This window comes from Sciurus carolinensis, chromosome 7 (assembly GCF_902686445.1).
Source record: "Sciurus carolinensis chromosome 7, mSciCar1.2, whole genome shotgun sequence".
NCBI classification, from domain to species: Eukaryota; Metazoa; Chordata; class Mammalia; order Rodentia; family Sciuridae; genus Sciurus; species Sciurus carolinensis.
In genome coordinates, this window is record NC_062219.1 from 38912323 (window position 1) to 38936980 (window position 24658).

The window sequence follows — 24658 nt, forward strand, 5'->3', positions numbered from 1 at the left end:
GAGTCAAAAAGCAACAAGTACACTGAATATGGCAGATTGGGAGAAGTTAACTTATGTAAGAGAAAAACAGATCCAATTTTGCCACTACAATGCTATTTTGCAGCTTTATCAAAGAAAATAAGCAAAAACAGAACTAAAAAGGACACAGTATTCTTGGCTAAGAAGAAAATGAAATCCAAGATGAAGCCTCTAACCCTTCATGATGCAGCCTTCTGAGTTGTAGAACCATTACATCTTCTCTGAAGACAGAGAAAGAAGATTGGAAATGGGGTACAGGGAACCTGGTTATCAAAAGAAAACACACACACACACACATTCCAGATGGAGCAGCCTGGTATCAATGCCCAGAAAAATAAACTGATAGATAATGGTTAATACATTTGTTATCTTGAAGATGAATTATTGGCTGCTAGAAGTCACCATAGGTACTAAAAATGAGTGAACATAAACTATCATAATTCTCTTTCTGATACAGCTGCTAGATTTGGCATATTGATTGGGGAGTCATAGAAACAGTCTATCAAGATCTCAGCAAAGCCCTTGAAAATGTCTGTCTCAGACATCATTACCGTATGTACATGTATGATTACATGAATGGTACGAATCTATATCATGTACAACCATAGAAACAAAATGATGTACCCCATTTCTGTACAATGAATCAAAATACAATCTATAAAATAAATAAATAAATAATTTTAAAAAATAAAAGTGAATAATGCCAATGCTGTTTAGTCCTATAAGGCATTAACTCATGTTTTTTTTAAAATTGACTCATTGTAATGACCACCAAACTTAATTAAAAATGTCATCTACATGCATATTAAACAGCCCATCCACATTTCATGGCTGAATAAGACCTCTGTTTAATAATCTAATTTGTACTACAATAAAAATAAAAAAAGTTTCTGAAAAAAAAGAAAGAAAATATCTATCTTAACCTTCTTGAGAATAAGACGGAAACAACTGGGCTAAAGAATCTGGTTACGTGAACTTAGAGCAAATTGATTTATAGTAAGTTGAAATACTTAAAGATAATCATTTACTGTATCGATGGTACTAATATGCCATGAAGCATATGTCTTCCAATTCAGCCTTTTATCAGCAGCTTGGATAAGAACATAGAAGGCACAGTGTTTAGGTTTTATATCTCACCCAAGCCAGGATGGACAGAAAATATTTCAGTGTTAAAAATCAGGGGACTGGGTTTGTGATTCAGTGGTAGAGCACTTGCCTGGCATGTGTAAGGCACTGGGTTTGATCCACAGCATCACATTTAAAAAAAAAAACCTAAATAAACAAAACAAAGGTATTGTATCCATTGACAACTAAAAATATTTTTTAAAATCAGGCTTAAGAATTCCTGGAAAAATAGAATAATGGATGGAAAACATGATGAAATCAAAGTTCTAATCTACAAGATAAATTCCTTTTTTCCTCAGAGTGAATTTAACTGTTGCCAATGAAATAATGAAATATATATATTTTTGTATCTATTAACCAAAATATAGGATAAATAATCTTTCTATAAATGCATTAATGAGGCCATTCCACAATGGTGAAGAATCTGAAAACTCTATCTTAGATAGAAAGATTCCAAAACCTGAGATATTCAGCCTGTAAAAGAGAAGGTTCATCCCATTTATTGATTCTTGCTTTGATTTCTTGTGCTTTGGGAGTCTTATTGAGGAAGTCTTATCCTAAGCCAACATAATGAAGATTTGGGCCTACTTTGTCTTCTATTAGGTGCAGGGTCTCTGGTCTAATTCCTATGTCTTTGATCCATTTTGAGTTGAGTTTTGTGCAGGGTGAGAAGAGGTTTGATTTCATTTTACTGCATATGGATTTCCAGTTTTGCCAGCACCATTTGTTGAACAGGCTATCTTTTCTCTATTGTATGTTTTTGGCTCCTTCGTCTAGTATGAGGTGACTGTATTTATGTGGTTTTGTCTCTGTGTCCTTTATTCTGTACCATTGGGCTGCCTGTCTATTTTGGTGCCAATACCATGCTATTTTTGTTATGACTGCTCTGTAGTATAGTTTAATGTCTGGTATTATGATACCTCCTGTTTCACTTTTTCTATTCAGGATTGTTTTGGCTATTCGAGGTTTCTTGTTCTTCCAGATGAAGTTCATGATTGCTTTCTCTATTTCTATGAGGAATGTCATTGGGATTTTAATTGGAATTACACTGAATCTGTATAGTGCCTTTGGTAGAATGGCCATTTTGACAATGTTAATTCTGCCTATCCAAGAACATGGGAGATCTTTCAGTCTTCTAAGGTTTTCTTCAATTTCTTTCTTTAATGTTCTGTAGTTTTCATTGTACAAGTCTTTCACCTCTTTTGTTAGATTAATTCCCAAGTATTTTATTATTTTTTTTTGACACTACTGTGAATGAAGTGGTTTTCCTAATTTCTCTTTCAGAGTATTCATCACTTATGAATAGAAATGCATTAGACTTATGCATATTGATTTTATATCCTGCTACTTTGCTGAATTCATTTATTAGATCTAGAAGTTTTCTAGTGGAGTTTTTTGGATCTTCTAAATATAGGATCATGTCATCAGCAAATAGTGACAGCTTTAGTTCTTCTTTTCCTATTTGTATCCCTTTAATTTCTTTGGTTTGTCTAATTGCTCTAGCAAGTGTTTCAAGGACGATGTTGAATAGAAGTGGTGAAAGAGGGCATCCCTGTCTTGTTCCAGTTTTTAGAGGAAATGCTTTCAGTTTTTCTCCATTAAGAATGATGTTGGCCATGGGCTTAGCAGAGATAGTCTTTACAATGTTGAGGTATGTTCCTACTATTCCTATTTTTTCTAGTGTTTTAGGCATGAAGGGGTGCTGTATTTTACCAAATGCTTTCTCAGCATCAATTGAAATAATCATGTGATTCTTAACTTTAAGTCTACTGATGTGGTGAATTACATTTATTGATAAGTGGAGGATGATATATAATGGGGGTGGGGGTGGGGAATGAGAGAAAGTGGGGGAACTTTAGAATATGTAAAGAAAATGAGAGGGAGGGGGGTATGAAAAATGGTGGAATGAGACAGACATCATTGCCCTATGTGCATGTATGATTACACAAATGGTATGAATCTGCATTGTGTACAACCATAGAAACGAAATTATGTACCCCATTTGTGTACAATGAATCAAAATGCAGTCTGTAAAAACTTAAAAGCTAAATAAAAATAATTAAAAAAGAATAAACATTAAACACTTTAAAAAAAAGAGAGAGAGAAGGTTCATGGAGAACATGACACCATCTTTAAACACATATGATGGTAATATATGAAAGAGGTATTTGCCTTATGTGTGGCCAACTAGGAATAAGTAGAATAAAATAACATTTAAAAGCAATAACTTTTTAACTAAAAATTTAAAAACAATCTCCTCCTATTGATACTTTTTCAAAGAAAGCAGAGGCTTCAGAAATACTTGGTTCATCCTTTTTTAAAAAAATATTTTTTAGTTACAGCCCCAGCATGGTAGCTCAGATGACCTCTGTCTTTCAACCAAAAGATTTTATGATTCTGAAGTTAGGTATAGAGCCTGTATTGAGATAAAAACAAAACAAAACAAGAGATGAAACTAACATGAATCTGACACTTGGAAAATGCTGTCTTTTCTTTAAAATCTCTCGATCATTTCTTCCAGTCCCCCAGAGCATTATCTAGTTACTACATTACCTGGTGGTTCTATAATTTGGACCTAGTCTTAGAGTTCCTCATAGAATGGGCCTACAAAACTAAACCACTGTGAAACAGTGCACTGCAGAAAGATGGTGGGATGCTCAGAATTCTGTATGCATGAATAGAAATGTGCAGGTTGTTACCAGAGCTATGTAGACCTAACCACTTCACTGTGTGTTGTTTACACGATGATATAAGAAGGCGTCTGCTGGTGGCCTGCTTTCTGTTCAAAGAGGGTGCCACATCACATCCAAAGAGCTACTCTCCACAAACATACCTTAAGTCACATTCCTACACAGAGGTCACTACCTAAGCATTGACATTAGCATCCTGCATTTAAAACAGACACAAATGATGGATGCTCACTATTTTTTTTTTTTTGCAGTGCTGTGGATCGAACTCAGGGCCTTGTGATTGACAGGCAAGCACTCTACCAACTGAGCTATATCCCCAGCCCTGATGCTCACTTATAACAGCATAATTATACTAAAACACTAATATGTTAAAATCCAGTTACTTATAATGTATTTAAAAAATTCCTATGAGTAAGGAAAAATGTTAATTACCAGGGTACTCTAATTACTAGCATTAATTATACATCTGTTCCTTATAATAACAGATGCAAGTTCTATTCAGTAAACTGAAACAGGAATTCTCCAAATACCTTTGGCCATATATTACAAAGATGGCATATTACAATAATTATTATTAATGGTTATAAAAAATTTTATGGAAGAAATTTAAAATTTTTATTTTTAGAATTAAAATTTTAGAATTTAAATTCTAAATGGAGAATTATAAATTTAAATTCTAAAATTTCTAAAATGATGTTTTCATTTAAGATACTATAATTGACATTTTTATTATGGAACAGAACCATTCTAATTATTGTGACATTATATTTGGAGGGTACTATGGAAGTAGTTAAAAATAAAGGCTTTGGAGTTGGACACAGCAGGAAGAAATCTCAACTCCATTATTTGCTAGCTAGGTGTGTAACTCAGGGAGTAACTAAACCTCTCTGAGTATGTTTCCTTGCCTTTAGAAACAAGGAAAATAATTCCAACTACATCATGGGGTTGTTCTGAGAACTCAGCTTATAAAGCTCCTGGCACAGAGTGAGCAAGCAGCAAAAGAAAACCCACAGTACCACTAATATACACAAGTAAAACTTCACAGCGTGTTATAGGCCTGAGATGGCCAGGTTGCAAGCAACCCAGTGTGGCTCCTCTCCTGCTTCACAACTTTGCTGATGCCCTTGTGACATTACATAGGAGTCAGTCTTCAAGCTGACCTCCTGAAGGATCCTTCTCTGCTGATCACCCTCATTAGTCAAGAAGCACACTCTAATATTTCCTTTCCCCCTCCATCTTTAAAAATGCTCTTCCTTGACCCCCGTCATCTCCCTCCTGCTACAATTTGAACTTTTGGCTTCTCTTTCCAGCCAAGTTCCAAGAGAATTGTGTAGAAGTTTGGACCCCATTCCATTACTTCCCATTCCACTCACATCAAAACGGCTTCTACCACCGTACACTAAAATTTCTTTTATTCAATCAATTATCAGTACTGGGGGTTAAATTGGTGCTTAACCAATGAGCCATATCCCCATCCCTTTTTATTTTTTTTTTATTTTTTGAGACAGGGTCTCATTAAGTTGTTTAGAGCCTCTCTAAGTTGCTGAGGCTGACTTGGAACTTGCGATCTTCCTACCTCAGCCTCCTGAGTCACTGGGATTACAGGCATATGCCACCAGGCCCAGCTTCCAAGTGCTCAATCTTAACAATCATAACAGACATTTTTGCATCTTCTTTTTTTTTTAAGTTCCAAGTATTAAACTCAGGGCCACAGGCATATGAGGAAGCCCTCAGTCCTCATCTTAGTTTCCCTGTCAGCTGCTTTCAAAACTACTCATCATTCTCTGTTTTTTCCTTTTTGAAATGCTCTTTTCTTTTGACTGCTGTGATTTGTTCTCTTGTGGGTTTCATCTTATTTTCCCTTTCTGTACTAGGCCACTGAATTCTGTAGTTTCCCAATTCTGTACCTTGTTCCTTAGTTCTATTCTCTTTTCACTGTTTTATACTCTTTCCCTATATGATCACATGGTCCCCATGGTTGAGTCCAACAACTTCTTAAATTTCCATCTCAGCCCAGATCCACTCTATTTTCACTCCAGATTCACATACCCAACTGTACATCTATGGTTCCATTATGATGTCCAACAAGCATCTCAAATTTAATACATCCAGACTTTAATCCTTGAGATCCTCTCTCAAAACTCTTATTTTTCTAGTTTTACCATTCGGTTAATATCACCTCCATCTGAATGTCACTCAATCTGAATTCCAAAACATGGACAACAAGGTCCTGAACGAGCTGCCCTAGACTGCCTCTTCACCCTTCTCCTGTATTTCTCCCTTAGAAGCATTCTGTTTAAGACAAACTGGTGGCCTAGTGGATCCAGGAACCTGCTAAGCTTTTGTTCATCTTTAGGTCTTTGCTAAGTGTTTCCCCTACTTAGAATAGTCCCTTCCTTTCCCCCAGCACTTTTAGATACTTAGGCTATCTGGTGAACTACTTCTCATACCCAGGGTCATTAAATAACATTGATGACCTCAAATGACATTTGATGACCTGGGTATGGGCATTGTATGACATTTAAATGTCATTTTTCTCCAGAAGTCTTCCTTGAACATCACTCCTGTGATGTAGCTACTGCTCTTGCAATTTGCATTTATAACATCCTGTTATTTTTCCCTCATAGCAAACACTGCAATTTGAATAGCTCTGCATTTGTTTTTCTTTGTTTAATGTCTCTGTGAAATGTACTCTCCAGCAAGGACTACATTTGTTTTGTTCGATTTACCCTCTGGGTATAACAGGTGCAGGCACATGAGGTCTCTCTGAGATATAAGCAATGCATTCCTTTCTTCCCATAAAACGAACAACACCATCTTTCAAATCCAAAGATAAACATAATAGACTCAAGTAAATTCTTTAAAAATCTGTATTGGTGCATTATAATTATGCATAATAGTGGGATTCACTATATCGCATGTGTATATGCACATAATTTGATCAACTCATTTCCCCAGTAACTTCCCCTTTCCCTTCCCTCCTCTCTTCCCCACCTACTTGCTCTATTCTACTTGATCTCTCTATTATTATTTCAATTAATGCATTATAATTATACAGATAAGCAGAATGAATTTGTGTTATATTCATACATGGACATAAAGTAACTGGATAGATTTCATTCCTCAGTACTTCCCCATCCCCTCCCTCCCTCCCTCCCTCTTGATTCTCTTCCTCCACTCTTGCTCTCCTATTTTCTTTAGAACTCTTATATTTGAGTGAAAGAACTGGAAAGAGTCTTAAATAACTAGTTGCATCCAAAATAGTCATTCATTCAAACTTAGAGAAAGATTGTCCCTTGTCTTAAAAAAATAACAGGATGAGGAAGACGAAGATCTCATATATCAGTTCATAACCCAATTAATTGTATAATTTTACATTTTCAGTGTTCCATTAAGATAATGGCATTCCTTATAAACTGTACTTGAAGATAATATAAATATGCATGTGTTTACAAGTAATTTTTATACTTAAAAATCCATATATTCTTATAAAAAACCAATATTAATATTTGCATATGTGTATGTATATGTGTAACTCATGTTATTATACTTAAAATATTTCTACTCTTAAAAAATAAAAATGTCCACATTATATAAGCTTGAAATGTTGGTTTAAAAAATTAAATTCTTCTCATTAGCTAGTTAAAATAGTTGATTTAGCACTATAAAAGTAAATGCCCTTCCCTTAAAAAAAAAATAAATGGAGCCATGGAAATGGAGATTTCTCCAACTCCAGTGACCTCAGCAGCATCTGCTTCAATTACTTTCTGAAAATGAAATAACCAAATTACCATTCAGCTTTCTGCTGTGCTAACAAAATTAGTCTGAAACATAAAAATTCATCTGCTTTATATTACATATTATACAACTTCTAAAATAAATCCCTTTCTAGCTCTAAATTGTAATGAACACACACCCTGGTTGTTATAATCAACATAAAATTCTCATATACATAGGAAAAATTAATGGAATGATTAATGACTTAGCTCAAATCAGCCACAATGGTGATTGAATTTAAATCACTCCACCTATTCAAAAGGGGAGCAATCAATTTTGATTCTATTATGCTTTGTATAACAGATGTGTTCTTGAAAATGTATGTGCAAATTGTATTTTTAAAAGCAATGATTCAGAAATACATTTAGAGCTTGCTTTTATTTTTCAGTTTAGAAAAAATATTTAAAACATGAGTCACTGGCCTCTAATTTAACTACTTTATAAGTTCAAGTGATCACCTAGTCTATCAGGTATTCCACAAACACACTAATAAAAACAATGTTAGTTTTATTGACATAATCCATATTCTCATTTTCTGTTTCTTCTATATTTAAGCTTACCTCCTGCTCACCATTCTCCTAAACAATTCTTGTCTCCTATATAGCCACAGGCTCACACTTCTCACTTTGGTCCATGATATCTCCACTGGATGCTATCTTTGACTTTTCCTCAAATGAAATCAGGTGCATGATTCTAGGAGCCCAGTTACTGAGAAAAGATCCTCCTCCTTTCTCTCCACCACATTCTGCTTCCAAAGCTGCTAGATTCCATCTTGCTCTAGGAAGAGACCCAGGGAGTCACCCAGCCAAGCTCACTTTCTCTCTCTCCTTGCTCCTAGAACACTCAGATGCAGGCTTCACTTTGTTGAGGAGTCTGACTTAGCTTTGTTTGGTGCTGAATCATGTTTGCAAACCATGGACCAACCTGGGTCTTGCTAGGTCTCCTTAAACCTGACCCAACTGTCCATTCCATTACTATTTTTATTTATGTGTCAGAAGCAAAAAGTTCAAACAAGTAGGGAAGGCTGCTGAATGTTCCTTGATAGATCACGAAAATGAGTGCAGAAAAGACAATGGAACCCTAACTGGGTTGTTTTTTGTTTTGCTTTGTTTTTGTTTTTGTTTTTAATGTAAACTAGGCATGAAATGGAAAGCAAAAGAAAAGAGAAGTGAAAATATGTGATCAAATCCTCCGTGGCTCAAGCACCAGATCACAACTTTTACAACAGAAGTGCCCAAACTGGGGATTTTAGCCATTAGAGCGTTTGACCCTGAATCTAGAGACAAAATAAATACTAGGGGAATTCTTGTCACATTACAAAAACTATAAGATCAGGAGACATGACCTTTTTTGGTTGGAATACAGGGATGTACAAAGTTCCCTGGGCAGACCAGAGATTCCCTAGTTTGTTCCAAAGTTCCTCAGAATGCCTTTGTACTAAAACAGAAGATACCAGGTTAGTACTTAAATATGCTTAATCATTTTATTATTGAGATCAGTGATTTCCACCTATCCTTGAACTGAGGATTCATAAGATTCTATAAAATTCAATTCGACACACCGTAATGAAGAATACAATATGATGATTAGGAGTGTGGGCAGGGATCTCAGGTACACCTGGGTTGAGACTTGGATCTGCCATGAGTTAGTTATGTGACCTTGGACAAGTTACACAACATCTATGAGACTTGGCATCTTTATCAGTAATTACCATGATAACAGGAACTACTTAATGGGAGTAATTAGGTGATTACATGAGAATGCAAATTAATCTCTGTTACATCCTAAATATTCAATGAATGTTAACTATCATTCATAGCGAATGACTGGTGACTAGCAGGTTCAGGGAACAGAGCTAGACTCTGTAAGGAATATAAAAATAAAAAAGAGCCCAACAATAGTGAAAAATAAGGCAGAAAATTTGAGTATTACTGGGTGTAACCCAAGACAGATTGTATTAAAGGCCACAAAAGAAGGCACAAGGAAGACCAGCAATGTCCTCTATGTTTGGTGGCAGGGGAGGGAACATCTAGTTATGGGGGGGATAAATGAAACCGGAAAAGCCTCAAGGGGACAATGCCACAATTCAAGATAGGTTTGACAGAGTGATGTTCACATTACTATACATAAGGAGAGAATGGTAAAGGGCAGATCTTTGTATACAGAATGCAAAGTTCTGAGGGGGCAAAGTGAAAGACAGAAAAATCAAAGTAAGAGACAAGCCAGATTGTGCTAAACCTCAAATGCCAAAAAAAAAAAAAAAGAAGAAGAAGAAGTTGGGGCAGGCACAGAAGTGACATCTGAGCTTTGCCCAGGAATACCAGCATGGCAAGTTGAGGGGAAGGGTGTGCAGTTAGGATAGAGGAGGTGAAGACTGCTCATTGGAGTTTTCGAATGCAAGTTTTGCGGAAAAAGAAAAGAAAATTTCTACTCAGATCATCAACCACTGAATTGCTAGTGGGAGCTATTAAGCTTCAGAGCTAGGAGCATGAAGCACTTTCCAGTTTTCTCTTGTTGGAGAGTCATTGCACCAGCAAAACAAAAGGTCTCAAATGATTTATGTCTTAGTTCAGTTTGTACTGCTTAAAACAAAAATTCCATAGATTGGGTGACCTGAACAATAAACAGTATTTCTCTCAGTTCCAAAGGCCAGGAAGTCCAGGGTCTAAGTGCTGACGAATTTGATTCTTGCAGAGAGCCTCTTCCTGGTTTACAGATGGATATTTTCTTGCTGTGTCATGCCATGGTAGAGTGAGAGAAATTCTGTCTCTTTTTATAAAGGCACTAATCCTATCACAAGGGCTCACCCTTGTGACTAACTACCTCCTCCCAAAGGCTCGGCCTCCAAATACCATCATATTGGAGATTTAAGGTTTTGATACATCAATTCAGGAGAAGGTGGGTTGGGGAAGGGGAGTAGTAGTGTTGGCAAAAACACTTAGTCCACAGCAATGTGACAAAAGTTATCTCAAACCTACAGTGCCACATTTAACTCCAAATTCAGGGGCAATTCAGCTGAAGTCCTACTCAACTTTCAGAAACATTTCAAAAGAGCTATGTTGAGCATAGGTGGCTTAAATCACTTTTCTTTCCTTGGAATCTAGAACTTTTTGTCCTGGGTCTTTCACTAAAGGCTATAACTAGACCATGTCTCTGGACAAGTTTCAGGGGATATATAAACTCCCTGAAATTTATACATAATGTGTATCTATGTATTTATTCTCATTAATTTTTATATTCCTCACTTAGAAAACATGATTTTATAATAAAATTCATTAGGTTTTTTGTTTGTTTGTATTTGTTTTGTGGTGCTGGGGATCAAACCCAGGGCCTGAAGCATACTCTCTACCATTGAAAAACACTCTTTGAGCCCCTTATTTGTTTATTTTTTATAAGAGATAAGGTCTCGCTAAGTTGCCCAGGCCAGCCTTGAACTTGCAATCCTCCTATCTCAATGAGCAGCGGGAACTACAGGTGTGCACAGCCACCTTATTTTTTAAAAGCATTTTTCTGAAGACTACATATTTTAGTTCATTCAATCCTCTCAACTACCTTATAAATTAAGTACTATTATTATGCCTATTTGAGAGAGAGAGAGAGAGAAAGAGCCCCATAGCTAGTAAGTAGTTCTGCAAAGAAGAAACTTACAGGAGATTCAAAAGCAAAATCTGCCCAGGGTTCAGGGCAACATGGTTCCATGTGCTGGTTTTGTTAGGTCACTTTATTGGTCTCGTTCCAGTATTTGGGACATCTAGATCAGTCTGGGATTTCAGGTTAAACAGAAACACACTAGTCATTAATCCTTCAAATTAGTTTAATAAGAACCCATGCCACTGTGCTATGGGAAAGTATATTTATAGAACAGGTACTCTTTTGCATGCCCATCTTTGAATAATTGGCTGCTGGGTGTTAGAGGAATACTTTTCGAGGAAACTCAGTTTTCAATCATGAATAATGACTTCACTCCCAGTACACTAACAACCAAAGAGTTCTGTGAAATGACAAGTCAGCTGATCACAGTGCTCAGTAAAAAAAAAAAATTTAAAAATGTGATCCAATATGTGCATACTTATCAATATTTACAACAAAATGTTCAAGAACCATTATTTATTTGGACTGCATAGAATATATTAATATTTTCTACTTCAGTCTTGCTTAACTAGTCTAAGCCATTATATCCCATTATGACTTCTTTTGAGACATTTCTCAAAAGAAGATGTACAAATGGCCAACAAGTATATGAAAACATGTTCAACATTGTTAATCATCTGAGAAATGCCAATAAAAACCACAATGAGATATCATTTCACCCAAGTCTGAATTACTATTATCAAAAAGACAAAAAAATATCAAATGCCAGTGAGAATGTAGAGAAAGGGGAAGGCTCATATACTATTGGTGGAAATATGAATTAACATCGCTACTGTGGAAAACAATATGGAGGATTATTAAAAAGCTAGGTGGAAAACCCTCATATGACCCAGCTATCCCACTACTTATATATCCATAAGAATACATCAAAGAGATCCCTGCACTCCAGATTGCAGCACCATTCACAATAGCTAAGGCAAACAAGCAACCTATGTGTCTATTGATGGACATAAAAAAATAATGAAATCTTATCATTTATAGTAACGTGAATGAGTCTAGAGGATTATTATGTTAAGTGAAAGAAGTTGGGTGCAGAGAAACTAATTCCACCTGTTCTCACTTATATGTGGAAGTTTAAAAAGTTGATCCCATTGAAGTAGAGAGTACACAGTGGTTACTAGAGGTGGAAAAGGTGGGGTGCAGAAAGGATGGTTAACAGGTACAGGGCTGTGGCTGGACTGGAGGAATAACTTGTAATGTTCTGTAGTCAGTAGAAGAGTTATGGTTGACAATAATAAATTGCATATTTCAAAATAGCTAGTAAAGAAGATTTTGAATAAATGATAAATGTTTGAGGTGATAGGATAAGCCAATTACCCTGATTTGATCATTACACATTATATACATGTATTAAACTATCACACAGTACCCCATAAATACATGCAATTACTAAGTGTCAATTAAAAATGCTGGTTCAATCTGCTAAATTGATTTCATGACCACCCAGTGGGTTTTAACTTACAACCTAAAAAGCAGTACTCCACATAGAATTAAATCAAGTAACTCAGCCTATTCCTTAAAAAGGAAGCAAAAGGTCTGAGTCTAACTATTAATGGCTAAGTGTTTACAAGCCCTTCTTTTAATCTCTAGAAGAAAGTTAATGATTTCTTGGAAACATTAGCAGATCAAAATTGACCATGAATGTTTTTCCCAGTAGTGAACGATAAGCAATATGTAAATGTTCCCTTAAAAGTCTCCTGATCTGAACTCAATCAAGAAAATAAGAAACATAAGTCTTACACAACAACATTGAAGCTCATGCCAAGAGTTTAATTGTAAATTAGCAATAATGTCAAGGCACAAGAAGCTTTTTCATAGAAAATGGTTTGAAAACCCCTTAATCGTTTTAAGATTAATAAAATTGCTGAGGACTGAAAATTTGGTAGTGTAAGACTCACAAAATGTTTACATCCTACATTAAGGACAATGTTGTAAATATGCTCTTTCATTTGGTTACCAAATATTTAACAGTTGTTATATGCCAACCATGACTTAACAGGCACATTGAAAGAGCACTGAACTATTACAGAGTCCCCCAACTGCCAAATGGCTACCGGGAGGAGATTCAGTATTATCACAAAAAACAAATATGAACTGTGAGACCATGCTAGAGAGTGTTCTAGGTTGGGGCTTTGGATCACTACAGGCACACAACACAACAGTCATCTAGACTGGTTATTTGAAACTGAGATAAAAAATGGTTTCCAGTAAAGACAACTAAAACATTCTATTTTCAGACCCACATAAAATTTTTACTATTGTGTACATTATGATGCTAGGAGCATGTTCTAATTCATTTTTCAGACAAAGTGAAAATTAAAACTACATGCAAGGTAAACTGAGGCAACATGGAATAAGGAAAAACAATTAGGCAGGGCACAATGCCCTGTAATCCCAGGGATTTGGGAGGTTGAGGCAGAAGGATCACGAATTCAATGCCCGCCACAGCAAGCTAGTGAGGCCCTAAGCAACTTAGCGAGATACATACATTAAAAGGGCAGGGGATGTGGCTTAGTAGTTAAGCATCCCTGGGTTCGATCCCTGGTTCCCTCCCCCAACCAAAAAAAAATAAATCAATCAGAGATATAGACATAGCAGAAGAGGGTTCAGGACTAAACTCTGTTTAAATGCCAAGTAATTAGGGATAAGTTATTTAAACTGCTGAAAAACAGATTCATCATTCCTATGTACACCTACTCATAAGATCACTGTGAGGATCAAGTGAGAGTGTGTTTGCGAAAACATTTTGTGAAGTACCAACAAATGCTATCATTATGATTCCCTTTCATTGGAATCAGTAGGCATGGCACAACTGATTGAAAAAAATGAGCAAATATTAAGAAGGTACAAAGTTAACACTGACCAAGTATTTAAACTTGTTCTATTTGCTTTTCATATATTGACACAATTAAAACTTGTCATGTGACTAAATATCTGGATTGAGTAACTGGTAATTAGTTTCTCCTCAAATTTCAGAAAAACTAAGGGTGGCAGATCTTGAATGGCCCTTGGCCAGCAGAAAAGAACAATCTACAGATTGTTAACTAAAGAAAGGGCAAGAGTTCACATGGTTCCACCACGTGTTGTGTTCATTCTGGACACAGGCATACCACAAAGAGATGGCTCTTCTCTAGGGTTCAAAGGCTGCCTCTGTGGGGCCTGAGAAGAGAGCACACCCAGGTGTCTCACTCAGTACTGCGCAGCCAGAAAGACCTGTCCAGGTACGCCTTCCACTGGATCTTGGTTTCTATATTCCACCAAGAAGGCAAATGGAGTGTTTCCATCCAATATATTTCTCCATTCATTTCTATTAGGGGCAACTACTTTTTTAGATAAGATCCGGTCTTAGAAAAGTACATGACTGACATGCAAAGCCTGACTTACACAGGTGTAGTATCCAGACTAAAAGTTTTTGACTGTCTTGGTTGGTTAACACTATGATGGTGACAATATTGTGGACACATAAAGTTGACAGACATGTAGGATGGGATGACTTCAGTTATAAACAAGTTGCTTTGGTATAGGTCACCTATACATTAGAGTTTTAAAACCCAGGATGCATTTCTCCAAATTAGTTCACAATGGTGTAAATGAGTTGTTCAGCGGCCAGGACTCCCCATGGTGATCTAGTCGACCCACATCATGAGTAGCGGCAGGTCAGGCAACCTGTGTTCTACAGGACTTGTTCTGCCACAAACATGCCACAGGGCCTTTGGCAGCATTGTGGAGCAACAACTCTGGAGTTGGCTCAAATTTTGCTTTGCTGCCTACCTGCTGTGTCAGCTCAGTGAAGTTATCAACCCCTTTGAGTCTCCACTTCCATAGTGGTCAAATTATATTTGGGGATGAAAATTTTTACTTACCAAATGTTTTATGTGAAGATAATCTGGATCAGTTTTCATGAGCCTTTTACACAACAAGACATGCATACAGAGGATAATGTTGATCTTAAATCCTGGGATAAGATGCCAATCACAACTAGAGGTGACCATCCCAGAGCTCTGGCCACCTTAATTTCTGCAGGGCTACTCTGAGGGCCAAGAGATCCCTATCTCTGGCATGCCTACCTGAAATATGATAGTGTATCAAGCAACACGCTGGTGGGGCTCAATTAATACATATAAAATGCCCTGGCTTGGGTGAGCACATTGTTGACACTTCTGCCTCATGGGTTTTAGGTCCAACTATTAAATAAATGGGTACCTTAGGTTTCTCAAGCCCTTTTGGATGATGTATTTCCCTTTCCTGGTATCCCAGAACCTAATTGTGCCTTAACAAAGTAGCTTTTGGAAATGGCATGATTCCTATTTGGATTATTGCTCCTTCCTCCCTGATCTGAACAACAGAAGCAGCTCATGGGAAGCAAGTAGGGCATCAAGATGTATATTAGCTGAAGATAAAAGTACAGGTAGTCATGGAAGTATGGTCAAGGATGAATTGTTATTAAAGGAATGACTGAGGAGTCATTTTGCTAGGTAATCATATCTACACAGCCATCTTGGTTTCATTTAGTTTGTATAAGAAAACAACACGGTTTCCTATGCATACTTCATAAAAAAGTGAGTTCAAGGATCAGTCTCCAGATGTTCCTCCTGGAAGAAAGGATAAAGGACCAGTTGTCCATCTCTGGTCCTCCTTGCTGTGCCCCACTTGGGAGTCTTCTCTGTTCTGGTTGGGATGCTTCCTTCCTCAAAGCCATCTTGAGAGAGGATTATCATTAGTCATACTTGACAACTGAGGAAACACAGGGTAAAGGAAGTTTAGAAGACTTGCCCAACAGGACACATGGAAGGGATTTTCAAATATTAGGTGTTCTGTTGGTAGGTGGGAGTGTCCAGGTTGCAGAATCACCAGGGCTGAGCATAGGTGTGGGAGTGGGGAGCAATCAGAGGAGTGGGGATGCAAATTCAAGTGAGTTCCACACTCCACATCCTTTATCACAGAGGCTGATGACAGAGGTAGTAGGGGATCATACTGCGGACTTTAAAGGGGGTGGGTAAGAGAAGAGAGTAGGCAGGAGGGGCAGTTCTGCTTTTCATGATAATCCTGGGACAGGATGGGTGGGGAGCCAGCAAGTCTGGGACCTACATGAACAGCACATGGTCTGCTAAGGAGTCTATCACTCCACCTCTCCTCACAGGCTCTCCTAGACCTTATTGAAGGTGAAAAGTAAACCTCCCACAAAATGGTACTTTGGGTTATCTACAAATGTATTTTTTCTTTATTGGTGCTGGGGATTGAACCCAGGGCCTTATGCATGTGAAGCAAGCACTCTACCAACTGAGCTATATCCCCAGTCCTACAAATGTATTTTTGATATCCTCAATTAACCCTTGATCCTGAAAAAAAATGCTTTCAAAAACTTTCAAACTCACATATAGGGTTGAAGTTGCAGCTTAGTAGTTGTGTTTGTGTTTAGCATGTATGAGGTCCTGGTCTTAATCCCCAACATCAACACATGCGTGCACACACATGTGCACCCATATAACATAGAGGGACCTACACAACAATCACATGAGTCAAATAATGAGAAATGAATGTGGAGTGAGGGAGCCCTGTTTGGCACTGTAGAGGATACCTACCTGCATTCATCACAAGGGGAGAGAAGAGGAAGCAGGGGATAAAAACAACAGTCATCCCAGAGGACCGTGTCATTTTTAGAGTACAAAATATAATTTGCTTTTTTTTTTAAATATATTTTTTATTACTTGTTGATGGACCTTTATTTTATTTACTTATTTATATGTGGTGCTGAGAATTGAACCCAGTGCCTCACCCATGCTAGGCAAGCGCCCTACCACTGAGCCACAACCCCAGCCCTATAATTTGCTTTAATAATTTAGTTTTTCATTTGGTTTTCAAGATCTGTGAGGGATTAAGATACGTATCACATACTGTTCATATAAAGTTTTTGCAAAAAGTATAGAAAAAGATCATGGGAATCATTCCATCTGGAATGAACAACTACTATAAAATCACACTGAAGCTGATGAAAACTAGATGGGCCAGGGTCAAGAACCTATGAACACTCAGCAGAACTCACCCAGAATACACCTACCCATGGGAGACATTAATTTGCCCTTCTATATAGAATTACACGGGCATATTTCAAAATATCCTATAAGAAAGGAAGGATTAGGAGACTCTTGAATCACTAATTCCAATCCAAAATTATTAAAATAAGGTCCCTTAAAACGTAACTTTTAGGGGCTGGGGAGATAGCTCAGTTGGTAGAATGCTTGCCTAGCAAGCACAAGGCCCTGGGTTCAATCCCCAGCATCACCAGAAAAACCTTAACTTTGCTTTAATGTTAAATTGGGAGGGGATGTCAACAAAGGGGGGAAGGATTATTTATCAAACACAGTCATACAATGTTTATGAAACCACATAAAAAGATAGCACACAAAGAAAATGTTGACAATTGAACTACTCAGGAGTTGTTAGAGCTTGGATCTGGAAGCCCCCCCAAAGCTCATATTGAAGACTGGTCCCCAGTGTAGCAATGTCCAAATGTGGGGTTTGGGGAGTGATAGGACCATGAAGGCTCTAACCTCATGAGTGGATTAATCCATTTGTTGGGTTAATAATCTGGATAGACTACTAGACGTAGCTGGTGGAATAGGTCACTGGGGGTGTAGCTTTGGGGACTATTATCTGTCCCTGGCCCCTTCCTTCCTGTGTCTCTCATTGTTTCCCAGTTTCCCTGAGCAGCTTTCCTCTGCCATGCACTTCTGCCATGATGGTCTGCCTCACCTTGGGCCCAAAGCAATGCAGTTATTTGACCATGGACTAAGACGACTGAAATCATGAGCCAAAATACACTTTTCCTTCTTTAAGTTAGTTTTCTCAAGTTTTTGTCACAATGATGTAAAGCTGACTAACACAGGAGGAAACAGAGAAAAAAACAGTTTGAAAGCAATTTTAGGATTTCAGATACACAATTTTGGTAGCATGCAGAGTATGAGGACAAATCTTCATTTCAATTTCCTCTGAACACCAGTAGAGATTTATGTAAGATGGTGTAATTTAGTTTAGAGAAAACTGATTGCATCAATTACCCTTGGCCTGACTTTACATTTCACTCCAGGGATCTTGCTTGGACTGCCCTTAGGTACACTGCTCTAGAAAAATCTGTCCTATGTTGTAAGAAACTAGCTCTCAAGTAAATTCCATTGATAATTCCCTTTTGATTCTATGATAATTCCAGTTTCATCAGAAGGCATTTGAATAGATTTATAACTTCAGTTCTTTTTTGATGATGTTTGTGTTTGGTTTTGCTTTTACTAGTTTGACCATTTCTGGTTTCCAGTCCACAGCTAAATCACAGGTTTGTTTATCTCTCTCTTTTTTCTCTTTCTTTGCTCTCACTCTCTTATTTCATGGTGACAAATTGTGTTGACTGCCTGTTTTTTTAGCAGCACTAATTTTTGTCCTTGTCCTTATGTTCCTATACCCCAAGGTCACACTTAAGCATTTTTTAATATGTTTTTCTTTTCATTGTTAGAATACTTGTCAGAAGAGGTCACAGTAAGCAAGACAAATAAATTTGACATTTCTGAGCTGAAAAAACGATGCTGTTTTTTCCAGAACAGTTTTATTTAGTTTGTATTCTCAGTTTAGGGTCTTCCCTTATTGTACATTTTAGGGACAAGAAGAAGTTAACATACAGCAGATTGTTAATGAACCACCAGTAACCCTTAATATGGGAATCTTTAAATCATTTTAGATTCAGATTGGGAAAGCATGATAGTTTTTAAAGATCACTATGGAGGGCATCTATAGGAAAAAAGACAGAGAGAGAGAGAGAGAGAGAGAGAGAGAGAGAGAGAGAGAGAGAGAGAGAGGGAAGAAAATAACCTTGACCTAAATTCACACCTTACACAAAAATTATCTCAAAATGGATTATAGACTTAGATATAAAACAAAATATTATAAAACTTTTAGGGAAAAATCTTTAGAACCTGGGGCTAGGCAAAGAAATATATATAACACCCAAAGCAGAATTTATAAATGGAAAAATAAATTGAACCATATCAAATTAAAAACTTTTGTTCTGCAAAAGACTCAGTTAAGAAGATGAAAAAAGCAAACTACAGACCAGGAGAAATATTTGCTTATATCTGACAAAAGACTAAATCTAGAATGTTATAAAGAACTCTCAAAATTCAACAGTAAAAAATTCAACTAGAAAGAACTTGAAAAGAGATTTCCATTGAGGAAGATATATAGATGGCTAATAAACACATGAAAAGATGTAGTTAACTTCATTTGCCATTAAGGAAACACAACTTAAACCACAATAAGACACTACTATACACTTACTAGAATGGCTAAAATAAAAATAGTCACACCACCAAATATTGGAGACGATGCAGAGAAACTGGATCACTCATACATTGCTGAAGGGAACATCAATCAGTACAACCATTCTGGAAAACAGTATAGCAGTTTCTTAAAAAACCAATCATATACTTATCATTTGACACAGCAATTGTACCTTTGGGCATTTACCCCAGGGAAATGAAAATTTCCCTGCACACAAAAACTTACACACTTATCCTAAGCAGCTTCATTTGTGACAAAGCTGGAAACAACCCAATGCTCTTCAATGGAAGAATGACTAAAAAGCTGTAATATAGCCTTACATGGAACACTACTTAGCAATACAAAGGAACAAACTGTTGATATATCTAGCAGCTTGGATGGATCTCAAGGAAATTACAGAGAAAGCCTGATGTCAAAGGTTATCTATGATATGATTCCATTTATGTAATATTCTTGATTTACCAAGTTACAGATATTGAGAATGAACTGGCAGTGGTCAGGGGTGGCAGGTAGAGGGAGGGAGAGGGAGGTGACTATGGCTACAGAAGGGTAGTACAAGGGACACTCTTTGGAACTGTTCTGTGTCAACTGTTAAGGTAACACACAGGTCTGTCTGCACATGTGATAAAACTGCATAGAATTAAATGTGTACAAAAGACACACAATGAGTGCCAGTGCCTGTGAACCTGGTGAAATGTGCATAGAGTTGGTGGACTGTATTAATATCGAATTCCTAGTGGTGATATTACATCACAATATCACATTATATTGCAAGATCTTTCCACTGGGGAAACTGAATGAAGGATATAGGGCATCTTGCTACTAGTCCTTACAATTTCATGTGAACCTACAATTATCTCAACATAAAAAGTTATATAGTTCTTATTATTCTAAACATCCTATTGTCCTAATATCTTATCTATCCCATGCCTGATTTCTTCTTTCTCCAATCTTGTTACTCTCTGTGGTCCAAATAATTAAAAAAAATTTTTTTACTACAATAAGTAGTTCGACTCTTGCTTTCCTACACTTCTTCTTTATGATTTCTTATTTTTCATTGGGGCACACCCATTGGAGATAACCCTCTGTTTGAATACTGATTCTTATGCTGCATGAAATGTACAGAATGCTTACTTTCTGAATCTTAGTTAACTGACTGATAAAATGGGGATAAAGTAACCTATGTCATAGATTTGAGAATAAATAAAATAATAAATAAAACACTTATACATAGTAAATCCTTAAATTGTTTCCCTCATTTTCCCATTAATAATCTAAAATCCAGCTTAATTTATTGATAAATACATCAACAAAAAACTTTGACTGAAGCACTGATTACTAAAATGATTTATAAATGTTTAATATTTTATTCATTTTATTCTGATTATTGAGTGGTTGCATGTCGATGTTTAAATCTATACATCATGGCCTATCATGCACTATATTATTTCTGTTTAGATAACGAGAAATGTTTATATGCTGGACAAGCTCAAGCCTTAAAAATCCCGTTTCCAAAGATATCATTTCATCCATTCTATTTACCTACAAAAATACTTTTTAGTTCTGAATTCCCCACAACGTGGTTAAGCTTTCAATATGACATAATTTTTAGTTATGCTCAACCAATTAAGCTACAGAACAGCAAGAACTAAGCATATGATGGACTGAAAATTCAAGGTGTGTTTCTAAACATGGGATTCAGAGCAATCTGCAGGTCAGCCAGAGTCCCTGAGTACCACTAGCCTGAAAGAACTACCAAAGATAGAAAAAGAAGAACCAAATGTTATTCCTCTACTATTAATAAAAAAGGGCAAAGTAAAAGGATTTTAATTTCTATTGGCTATTTGCTCTGTTTATAAACAGTCACAGAACACAAAATGCCAAGTAGTACTTGGGGACAAAGTCCCGTCAAACTTTTTTTTTTTTTTAAACACTGATATAGGGCTGGGGATATAGCTCAGTTGGTAGAGTGCTTGCCTTGCAAGTACAAAGCCCTGGGTTCAATCCCCAGCATCGCAAAAAAAAAAAAAAAAAAAACTGGTATAATTTTATAAAAGAATGCTTACCGAGCAAAGTAACTTTGTTTCCGTTCCTTCTTCTCTTCCTTGGTATCCATAATACACAACTAAAGTGCAGAATATTTGGAAAAGTCCTTCTTTTTAATCAATGAGTCATAGCCCTGTAAAAAAAATAACAAAGTAACTATAAATTTAAGAGTTTTAATGTCCAGTATAAAGCACAGTACAGCTACATGGCCCAAAACAAATGAAGGATAAACTTTAACCAGGAAACAGAGTCACATGAGCCAAATGCAAAATGCAAATGCCCACTGGAGGAAAACACACACACACATTCACATACACCTATAATTAGAACAGAGATGTTAAGCCACATAGCAAAATGCTGATGGAAAACCAAACTATTTTTCTCATTGTTAACAATTATTTCAAAATGTGCCAAAATGAAGACCTTCACTGACTTTGTAAGATTGCAGTGCAATGCTAATTATTTTTTAATATTGAATTTGTATTCACTACTTCCAAGTAATTCATAATGAATATGTCTCAAAGATAGTTAGGCAAAATGGTTCACTTAGGTGTTTTACAAGAATGATTTAAAAAAAAAATAAAAATAACTTCGGCATTCTATTTTGTTTTCGGTAACATGCCAGCAAGTACATCCCTCTTCAGCAAATGTGGATATGAAAATTCAGACTCAGGAAGCTACTATTCAGAATAGCTTTCTATGCCTGCTTCTCCCCAATGCCTGACACCCTCACCTCTGCTTGCCAGCAGTGGTTTAAACCTATGATGAAAGGTTGTCTCCAGATCAATCTTTCTTAAATACCACTTTCATCATGCTATTCCCCTGCTCAAAAATTTCCAATGTCTACTTACTGCCTGCTTCCCCAATTGAAATTTTCTGCAGAGCATTAACACTCCTAAAATCTCTCCTTTTGCCTTGAAGCAAAAATATGTTCACCAGTCAAATTGAAATTTAAAAAGCAAAGTGATACTTAACAATTAAAACTTACTTATTCATTTCAACAAAATAAACCATTTAATCCACAATACATATTATATGAAAGGTACTGTGACAAGTCCCAGAGTTCAAGGGTAAAGGAGACAAGATATGTTCTCTAATAGAATTCAGTCTGCTGGGGGAGACATAGGATTTCAAGACAATAAGGTATAAAATGTCAAATGATTAGATCAATTTTAGCCATTTCACAAGGTACAATTTTCAAAATATCATGTGGTACATTAGAAACATACACAAATATTTAAAACAATACTTGAGCTTTATGCAGGGCGCACTCTGTGCCCTCCTCGCACACACTAAGGTTATAAGTACGGGCTTCCTAGATAAGGGTCAGAGGAAGCAGGTCTGTCCTGAATAAGAACAGTTGTTCCCTGCTGCTCCAGGGTCAAGTGTGAAGTGGAATAACAGTGGGAGCTGAAGGTGCAGACATGGAAGGATTGAGGTTGGAGAAGACTTCATATACAATGCACAGAAACTTAAGCTTAACCCTAAATCTGCATCATGTGCTGCCTGCCCCTTCACTGCACCCATTGGCCATCAATGAGAGATCACGCTGAGCCCAATGGTGGCACTTACAGTAGCTATTACCAAACTAATCAGAGCCAGTTCATGACATACAACCAATTTTCTCATCCCAGCAATGAAACGAAGCTACCGACAGGGTTGTCAGGAGGGATGTGGCATAATCATATTACAGAGGTAGAGGATGGACTTGAGGAATTCAGAAGAAGGTGAAGTAGACTCATTATAAAGAAATCACAGTAAAACTAGTGAATAGGGCAGGATCCAAAGATAGGCAGCAGTAGCTAATCCAGAAAGAGGGGAAACGGATTCATGAAATACTTAGAGGACGACTGAGTTGGGATTTGGCAGCCCATTCCATACAGAAAAGATAGGAAAGGAAAGAATACAAGAAGGCCCTCCAACTCTCTGCTTCAGGGACCAGGTGAACTTTGAAAGGAGAAATACGATACAATACACATGAAGAGGGAAGACTGTATGTGGTATCAGGGGACAGAACAATATGAGAAATCGAGTTTTGGACATGCTGCCTTTGAGGTGCCTGTGGTCATCCCAAGATATTCACCAGACATTTGATGATATCAAAAGCATAGGAGGGTAGTGAAAGCAAGAGAAAAAAATAAAAATTACCAGCATATGACTGTAGTTAGGAAAAAAGGAAAACAAAACAAAACAAAACAAAGATGAGATCATCCTGAAAGCTTGACAGCTATACACAAGACCCTTATGGAACAGTCTCAGCTCTGTTTGTTATGGTTTGGATGTTGAGGTATCCCCCAAAAGCTCACATGTGAGACAATGCAAGAAGGTTCAGAGGAGAAATGATTGGGTTGTAAGAACCCTAACCAAATCAGTGATTTAATTCTCTGATAGGGATTAACTGAGTGGGAACTGAAGTGATAGGGTGTGGCTAGAGAAGACTGGAATTTGGGTTTGGCTTTGGAGTATATATTTTGTATCTGGAGAGTGGAGACTCTCTGTCTCTCTGCTTTCTGATCACCATGATGTGAACTGCTTCTGTCCACCCTCTCCTGATGTTCAATCTTACCTTGAGTCCCATGGAAAAGAGCCAGCCTTATATGGACTAAGACCTCTGAAACCAGGAGCCCTCAAATAAACTTTTGCTCCTCTACAATTGTTCTGGTCAGATCTTTTAGTTACAGCAGGGAAAAAGCTGACAAAAACATTGTTCATTGACACAGGTTCCTGACGTGGCTCCACCCTCAAGGATGTTGTCACCCAGTGGAGAAAATAAGACATGGACAAATAACTAAAACGTAGGCTAGTAAGTTGGAGTTGGCCAATGAATAAAACTAGGAATCTGGAACACTCAAAGCTCAACTTTGGTTAAGGTGATAAAAATCAACCTTTCAAGATAGTTAGGCTATTTCAATAAGTTAAGAAGAGAGATAAAAAGTTCCAGAAGGAGGAAATGTAATCAAAAGAATGGGAGTCAAAAGGAAAGAAAGATAGTGGTCACTAGGTAGGGAAAGGTCATGGTCCTTGTT

The 24658-nt window shown here is 37.0% G+C and overlaps 1 protein-coding gene across 5 annotated transcripts in view; it reads right to left on the bottom strand.

Annotated features, from left to right (window-relative positions):
- Positions 1–24658, bottom strand: part of Ncoa7 (nuclear receptor coactivator 7) — a 146054-nt gene that overhangs the window by 100618 nt on the left and 20778 nt on the right. For all 5 annotated transcript variants that reach the window (XM_047558040.1, XM_047558041.1, XM_047558039.1 and 2 more), the window contains exon 2: positions 21653–21765. In XM_047558040.1, coding sequence (XP_047413996.1) covers positions 21653–21702 — 50 coding nt within the window. In that variant the 5' untranslated portion in view covers positions 21703–21765. The remainder of the gene's footprint in view (positions 1–21652; positions 21766–24658) is intronic.